General features: G+C 44.0%; 1 protein-coding gene across 1 annotated transcript; it reads left to right on the forward strand.

Moving 5' to 3' along the window:
• Window positions 1-1,165: 1,165 nt before the first annotated feature.
• On the forward strand, window positions 1,166-8,112 carry sall4 (spalt-like transcription factor 4). Its single transcript, XM_010737052.3, has 4 exons — window positions 1,166-1,445; window positions 3,541-6,000; window positions 6,088-6,389; window positions 6,503-8,112. Exons 1-4 carry the CDS (start codon window positions 1,379-1,381, stop codon window positions 6,935-6,937), a joined length of 3,264 nt encoding a protein of 1,087 aa, XP_010735354.2. The 5' UTR covers window positions 1,166-1,378; the 3' UTR covers window positions 6,938-8,112.

Consider the following 8,112-nt stretch of genomic DNA (forward strand, 5'->3'; position numbering starts at 1 on the left):
CCAAAAATAAATTCCTGTCTGCATAACATAATCTGAGAATGAGTCAAGGTAAAGTTATGTTATGTCCTGTAAAAGCATGAATCATATCTCCATGTCTCTTTATCACAGAGTTCAGTATAAACATGCAGGTTTTGTGTAAGCTGTCTTCAGTGATGTGTAGTAAACCTCCTGGAATGTTCTTGCTACACCAGCTATGCCCACAAGGTGAATGTTAATGTGAAGCAGAGACAACGTCTTCATCATCATCATCGTGCCATGACACGGCGGATTTCTCCTGGAACTTTATTCAAAAACACAGATGAAGTCAGTGATGCGAGCCACACTAAAAACATTTGATGACATAATAATCATAATAATAAATAATGCACACGACACAAAGTTACGGCTTATTATCATTTGCATCAGCCTCATGGTATGGTCTATGTTATATTTTGGATTTTTGTACATTTAAAAGAGGAAAACAACTTCAAGTTGCAAGCGCAAACATGCAACATGTATGTGCTTTCATCTCTTAAAAAATATGCAATAACTAAAATATCATTCATAAACCTTTTGAATACTTGAGTAAATATCTGTGTACTGCACATTCCTGAGAGGAAGCTGCTCTGTCGACTTCCCTTACTACTAATAAACAAATCATCCCATGATATTTGTTAGAAAAACATCCCAACAAATCCATAAACGTGTGTTTGTACATTAACATGATAGATAGATTACCATAAATTGACTTTTCCTTACCGCACATGCACCAGGAACATTATAAATATATCACAGGGGGGGTGTAAGAAGATATGACGTGTTTCCTGGAATGTGTGAATGAATTTGTGAATGGGGATCGAAACAAAAGTACGCGTACGGTACTATTTCATGTTTTGCGCAACAGGTTTGCATCCAGGCTGAAAGTTGAAGACACTGTTTGACTGCTCGCTTGTGCACAATACATTTTCTTTTTTTCTTTTTCTTGTCATGAAGGAGGAAAAAGCAGCGATGAGCCGGCCTCGGTATTATTATTAACCCTGCCTCCATCCTGCAGCTCCATCCACTCGCAGGGCTCCTCCCGCCCCCTCCTCGCCGCCGCGCTCCTCTCATCAATAGGGGAGCGCATTTGAATAATGTGCGAGCACTTGGACCGGAGCCAATCAGCTGTCAGAGGACCGTGATAAATCGCAATGCATTATTGATAATAATAATTACGTTGACATGCGCATTTCTACTTGAGGGGGCCCTAATTTTCCTCCACAAAGCCGAGGAAGAATTTGTTGAAGAAGGATAGAAACACAGAGAGAGAGAGAGAAATAGAGAGAGAGGGGAAAAATTGTTTGCAACTCTCTTTCTTTCTTTTTTTGTTGTTGTTGTTGCTGCTCCTGATGGTTGCACCATGTCGAGGCGTAAGCAAGCCAAGCCGCAGCACATCAACTCCGACGAGCCTGGTTCGTTAGGAAACGGTAAGTTTAACAAGATATGAGACAGAGGGAGAGAGAGAGAGAGCCTCGTCATGCCATGCTGCCAACATTTCATCTCAAAGTTTCAGCATATATATAAATATATATATTTTAGTTTGAACACTGTTCCTCTCGCACTTTGACCTGTCCGCAGGAGTCAGTCAGTCAAGTTTTTTTGTTTTTGGGAAGAGGCGACACATTCAGAAATGATTTTAAAACGCGACGCAGGTGTTCGTTTAACACCAACTTTTAACTTTTAGGTCAAATAATAATTATTTGTAACCTTTCATACGTTTTTAAGGCGTCCCCAGGTGTCTGAATTCCACCTTAAATCGAGTGTTTCGGTGTCGGTGAATCCCTTTGAACTTCTTTTTGATTCATTGGCTCGTGCGTCGCTACCTGTTGATTGTTTGATACACCGACTTCAACACTATATGTTTTTTTATATATATTTATATATATATGTGTTTTTATTCATATTCTATATCTATATCTATAACTGGGTCTCATTTGTCAGGACACATCACTTTTTTTTTAATCGCTGCCAAATATTAGTGCGCATTTGGAGTTATTACGGTTGACTTTAGTGACTCTTACTTTTATATCCAGTGTTTGAACATTTATATATTTTGTCATTCATATTTTGAGTTGGAGTTTGTGTGCTCAGGCTTTTTTTTTTTTAAAGGTTTAAAAAAAAAGGTGATGGAGGTATGAAATGTGACTCTGGAGTAAGCTGACCTAAAGGCAATAAATCCCCCAGTTTAATGCATGACTGTTTCCTTTCGTACATATGTGGAGAGGTGGGGGATGGAGCAGTTTTTTTTTTTTTTTGTGGAGACTTTTGGGTGGGGGTGCGTTTTGGTGTTGCCATATGCATGCATGCATGCTCCAGCGCTGCCCGTAGACCTCCACCTTTTATAATTAGTGTAACTTTTGTTTAACGTGGTGCGATGGAGAGCCGCAGTCAATCATGGTTCATGTCATTATTAATTTTTAATTTAATAAAATATGAGATTTTTGTGTAGTCTGCCTGAGTCTGACCTCGTGTCCTGTACCCTAGTAAAGGTGATCACACAGGTCATGCGCCGTCAAGTGGTTGAACCAGAGCGTTGCCTCCTTTTTAATTTATTTGAAGATCTCAGTGAAATTCCACTCTGTCGATATTTCCTGCATTAAATACTCGTATGAGTGGCTGATACTGGTTCCTCCATAGATCACAATGTAATGTGGCTTTTTTTGTGTGTGTATGACACCCTTCAATGCCTCCTGGTGAGCAATTACCAAGTCCAACAGTTTCTTTAGAAAATGCAAACAGGTGGTCTACCCCCCTTTTTTTCTCTGATTCATTAGCATTTAACAATACACCCAGTTGTGAAATGGCCTCTTGGTTAGCAGACACATTAAAAATGCACACAGGAGCACTTATCAGGCTCTCAGGCTGTGGAAATGCTTGAAAGTAATCACCATTCTCTTTCAGCCCATCGTCTGCATTGTATACTTGTTTTTAGAGTTTCGTTTTGCATTGTGGAACCTGAATTCAGCTTTTAGTGGTCACAGTTTTGGCCCCCCCCTCCTCCCCATGTGTGGCACTGGAAATGGATCTGATTTTTAGCGAGTGCTTGGTGGCCTTGTTTGAGAAACAACACAGTAATTTAATGCTCATGGCTCTTTATCTTTCTGGCCATTGTTCTGGATCATGTCAAAGGTGGATGATTGCCCTCTGCTGGCCCTGTGGACAATAGCCAGATTCAAAGTCCTTAACAGCACTACAGGGGCCAGCAGAGTGGACCACATAAGAGACACATTATTATCCAATAAACACAAGAAACTAAAGCCTCAAATAGAAAGAACATAAAATCAATTCAACACATTGTCACAATGGTGGCAAATATGTAACACAACCCTCATAAAGTTAAAATATATTAAGACAGGACACAGAGGTGTTGTTCTCCATCTGACTAATCTTGACACAGAATATCTACACATGCCGTTTTATTTGTTAGATGTGCTTATTTTATACAAATGTATTTTTATTGGTCAAATGTTGCTATAATTGTATAAAGAGCATTAATTCATATCCTATCCTCTTTTGTTTTAGGGAGTCTTCAAGATGAGCACGGTGAAGAGACTGGAAATGAAATGAAGCGGTTCAGGATGGACGAGACCAGGGTCTGCAACAAATGCTGTGCCGAATTCTTTGACGAGGCAGAGTTTCTTGAACACGAGAAAAATTGCACTAAAAGTCAGCAAGTGGTCATCATGAAAGACGGAGACGGGAATGAAATGCCCGAGGAATATTCACATGGCTCTCCCGAAGGCCTCACAAGCGACCATGACGATAGCCAGTCCAGCAGTCACTCCCTATCAAATGTCAACTCAGACCACCTGGACCGAGCGGAGGAAGAGTCCAGCATGAACGCGGAGGACTCGGGACAACAGGATCAGGCGGAGATGCCCGCTTCCCCTGAGATGACTTACCATCCCTTATCCAAACTGCAAGATTCAAATCAAGTCACTCTTGAAACCATGGCAGACACTAAAGTAGCCGTCTCCCAACATTCTTCAAATAATACATCTCTGACCTCGTCGCAGGAAACCATGCAGGCCATCCCGATGATCCTGGAACAGTTGGTGTGCCTCCAGCAACAGCAGCTCCAACAAATCCAGCTCACAGAACAGATTCGAATCCAAGTAGCCATGATGACTCCACAGGGTCTTCAGTCATCTGTAGGGGCGGTGATGGACCCTCTGAAAGCCCTCGGTGCACATCTCTCCCAACAGCTGTCTGCTGCAGCAGCACTGATAGGAAAAAGGACCGGTAGTCAGAGCCTCTCTATGGAGTCGATGAAGCAAGGTAAACTACCTCTCTCCGGCATCCCTACCTCTCTACCTGCAGGACTTGGTTCAGTGACTTCTAAAACAGACATTTTGAAGGGCATTCCAGATCTGGCTAGCCGCTTACCAGCACTACTGCCACAGTCGCCAGGGGTCATGGGTTTCCCTAGCACCTTCAACGGCATCCAAGCAGGGATTGAGTCCTCCAAAAAAGTCAAGACGAAGATGCTGAACCTCCCACCGGAACCAAAGAACGGCGACTCGTTATACAAGCACAAGTGTAAGTACTGCGGGAAGACGTTTGGCAACGACAGCGCTCTCCAGATTCACTTGCGTTCTCACACCGGCGAGAGGCCCTTCAAGTGTAACATTTGTGGCAACCGCTTCACAACCAAAGGGAACCTCAAAGTGCATTTCCAGAGGCATAAAGACAAGTATCCTAACATCGGCATGAACCCACATCCTGTGCCAGAGCACCTTGACAACATTCCCACAAGCAGTGGCATTCCCTTTGGTATGTCCGTGCCCATGGACGAGTCAAACCTGACTGAAATTAAGCCTGTGATAGGCCATCCTGCTGCTGGGTTCCACTCGTCATCCATGCCAGGGATGAAGACATTTGACAGCTTTGCAGAGAACCCATTTACCCAGAGACCCTCCCCATCGACAAGTGATGGCTCCCCATCTGTTTCCTCTAACGTGTTTGGCCAAGAGACTGGACTGGATCAAAATCCGAAGGATGCTAAAGACCTGCTTGGAGCACTGCATCATATGAACGGTAGTGCCCTCCCAGGAGAACAAAGCTCTGGTACTGCAAAACTTCAGCAGATGGTGGATGGCCTTGAAAAGAGAACCAGTGACCCCAACGAGTGTGTGATCTGCCACAGGGTGCTCAGTTGCCAGAGCTCACTCAAAATGCATTACCGCACACACACAGGCGAGAGGCCCTACAAGTGCAAAATCTGCGGCCGTGCGTTCTCCACCAAGGGTAACCTGAAGGCCCATTATGGAGTGCACAGGGCTAACACTCCTCTCAAAATGCAGCACTCGTGTCCGATCTGCCAGAAGAAGTTCACCAACGCTGTGGTTCTGCAGCAGCACATTCGTATGCACATGGGTGGGCAGATCCCCAACACCCCGATGCCAGAAAACCAGTTTGAAGCAGCAGATGCAATGGAGTCCTCTCTACCAGAGGATACATCTATGGATGCCAACGGTTTCGAGGCCAGCATGGAGGATCACAAGCCAGAGCTGAACTCCCACAAGCCAAACGACACCCCAGATTCCCTCCCACCTGCCTCAGAGGAACAACCACAGCAACACGTAGCCCCGTCTGTGTTTTCCAGCCTAGATGTTCTGAAGAATCTCACCTCTGCTCTTGCACTGAAACGACAGAGCAGCACCACTTCGGAAAGCGAGGGAACATCCAAAGAATCCCCGTCAGCCCCCAGAGAGCAGGAATATCAGAACGGCCGTAGTCCTGCTATCTCTGACTCCGCCATGTCGTTTCATTCCTCTTCCCCAATTAACAACATGAATAGTTGCAAGTCCCCTGAGTCTGCTGTTGATGAATACGCCCACAATGGGTCAAAAGCAGAATCTGATTGTGGCGCTCAAGGAGGTACAGAATCGGGTGGAGCCCTTGACCTCACCGCTTCCAGCAGCTTCACCCCCAAAGCAATTAAAGAGGAACCCAGCACTCCATTCACAAACGGAGACTATGGTAAGTGTATTAGGCAATAGTATTTTAGAGGCTTCTTAGCTGTGTTGGATGCTTTTGATCTAATTTTCTACCTTTTTGTACTTCCAGTTCCCAGCAACATGTCTTTCATGAGGATACCATCAAGTCTGGCCAGTCTGGAAATGAAGATCCCTTCAGAGAATCCTCTGGGGCCTCACGGTTTGTTCAGCTCGCATATGCCCCAGGGAACGGCCATGCCCTCCATCTCCACAGCTCCGCGACGATCAACCAAACAGCACGTGTGTAACGCCTGCGGCAAGAACTTCTCATCTGCGAGCGCCTTGCAGATCCACGAGCGCACTCACACAGGAGAGAAGCCTTTCGCCTGCAACATCTGCGGCAGGGCTTTCACCACCAAGGGAAATCTAAAGGTACGTCTGTTTGTCAGAGTGCTAAATGGGTGATTTGTTAATCAATTTTAAGCATGTACTTAAATAATTTGAAATGATTTGGATTGTAGCTAACTGCGTGTCTTGTCATTTAGGTGCACATCGGCACTCACATGTGGAACAACACGTCACGGCGTGGCCAGCGCCTGTCTCTGGATAATCCCATGGCGCTGATGGCGATGAGCTCCGAGGCCAAGATGTTGCCAGAAATTATGCAGGCCCCCAAAGAACTAGGTGCTCCACAAATGAACTTCGACTCGTCTCTGTGGAACCAGTACGCTGCTGCCTTCAGTGGTGGCCTCACCATGAAGACCAATGAAATATCCGTCATCCAGGGCGGTGGCATCCCACTCCCTGGGAGCCCTGCCGGTGGGCCCCTGATTGGATCCACCGGAGGCCTCATGAAGATGGATGGCTCTCACTCCGGCCTGCCCGCCACCATGGCTGAAATTGAGAAGAACAGCTCTGACAGTGTGCCAAAATCACAGTTCCCACATTTCATGGAGGAGGGTAAAATTGCTGTTAATTAGGCTTTTTGTTTTTTGTTGTTTTTTTAGCCGTCAGTTAGTTCATGGCCTGAACTCCCTTTTTGAATGAGGTACAATCATTATCCAGAGCAAACTTTGTAGAATTTGGCTTAGATTGTTTGAACTTTTCCAGTAACTTCATCGCAGCTCTCTTCCCTCCTGATCTGAACGACTCAAGTGTTATTTTTTTTTTTTAGTTGAACTTGATATAACTACTGTAGTTGTATTTTATTTGATATAAATATATGCGGGTATTTTTTTTTTTCTTTCTCTTGTGCGTTCTTTTTTTGTTTTGCTGTCTATTCAGAAGTTTGAATGTATAACTTTACTTGAAACTGCTTTAATTCAGACTGTCTCCTTGATACTTTTTGAAGGATTTCGACTTTAATAGGAAAAGTTTCAGGGCATGACTTTTTAAGGACACCGTGTCTCAGCGTTCTGAAATAATGGTGTAGTTAACCATATGTATCTATAATGACTACTTTCCCTCCTATTGTGTGCCATAGGTTTTATGACATTGTGCATTTTTGTCGTGGTAAATGTCATTAGCATGTCTAATTTTGAAGGGGCTCAGATTATTCCGGTGTCTATCACATCTTCATGGTGCAGTTCGGTCATCGCTTTTCGGAAAATGTAGATTATAAAATAGGCTTTCGTCTTTGTTGCGTCGGTGCTAAGATACAGCAGTTATTGACTCAAACTAAGTGCCTAACCCAAGTTGTACATGTTGCTGTTGTCTTTCACTGCAGCGTCTGATTATGAAGGCTCTGTTGGACTGATAAATTAGTGTGTTGTACTGTGTAGCATTACATGCATTTCATATCTCCATCAGTCAACCCCCCCCCCAACCCCGCCCAACATGTTCCACTTGTAAATCTGCTGTCAAATTTAGTTGGCTGAGGTCTGAAGGCTTTTATATGCTTAATGTTCTCATGCCTGCACTTTATTTCAGGTTGTAGTCCCAATTTACATTTTAGTTGCATTTCACTGCTTTTATTGTGGTAGCTGACCAGGGAAAGGGCAAATCAACAATTTTGTTAACTTTTCCACTCCCAGATTTAGTTTGAAACTGTCTAACTTTTCTTTTTTTTTTCCTAGGTTATCTTATCACCTTGTAGCATTGTTAATTTATTTATACTTCATGAAATGCTTGAGTTTAGGGGGTACGTTCTACCTCG

This window comes from Larimichthys crocea, chromosome XV, assembly GCF_000972845.2.
Source record: "Larimichthys crocea isolate SSNF chromosome XV, L_crocea_2.0, whole genome shotgun sequence".
NCBI lineage: Eukaryota > Metazoa > Chordata > Actinopteri > Sciaenidae > Larimichthys > Larimichthys crocea.

Coding starts and splice junctions, on each gene's coding strand:
- sall4 (XM_010737052.3), top strand. CDS start 1,379: ATGTCGAGGCGTAAGCAAGCCAAGCCGCAGCACATCAACTCCGACGAG. Junction 1,446..3,540: donor GCCTGGTTCGTTAGGAAACG/GTAAGTTTAACA, acceptor CTTTTGTTTTAG/GGAGTCTTCAAGATGAGCAC. Junction 6,390..6,502: donor CCACCAAGGGAAATCTAAAG/GTACGTCTGTTT, acceptor CTTGTCATTTAG/GTGCACATCGGCACTCACAT.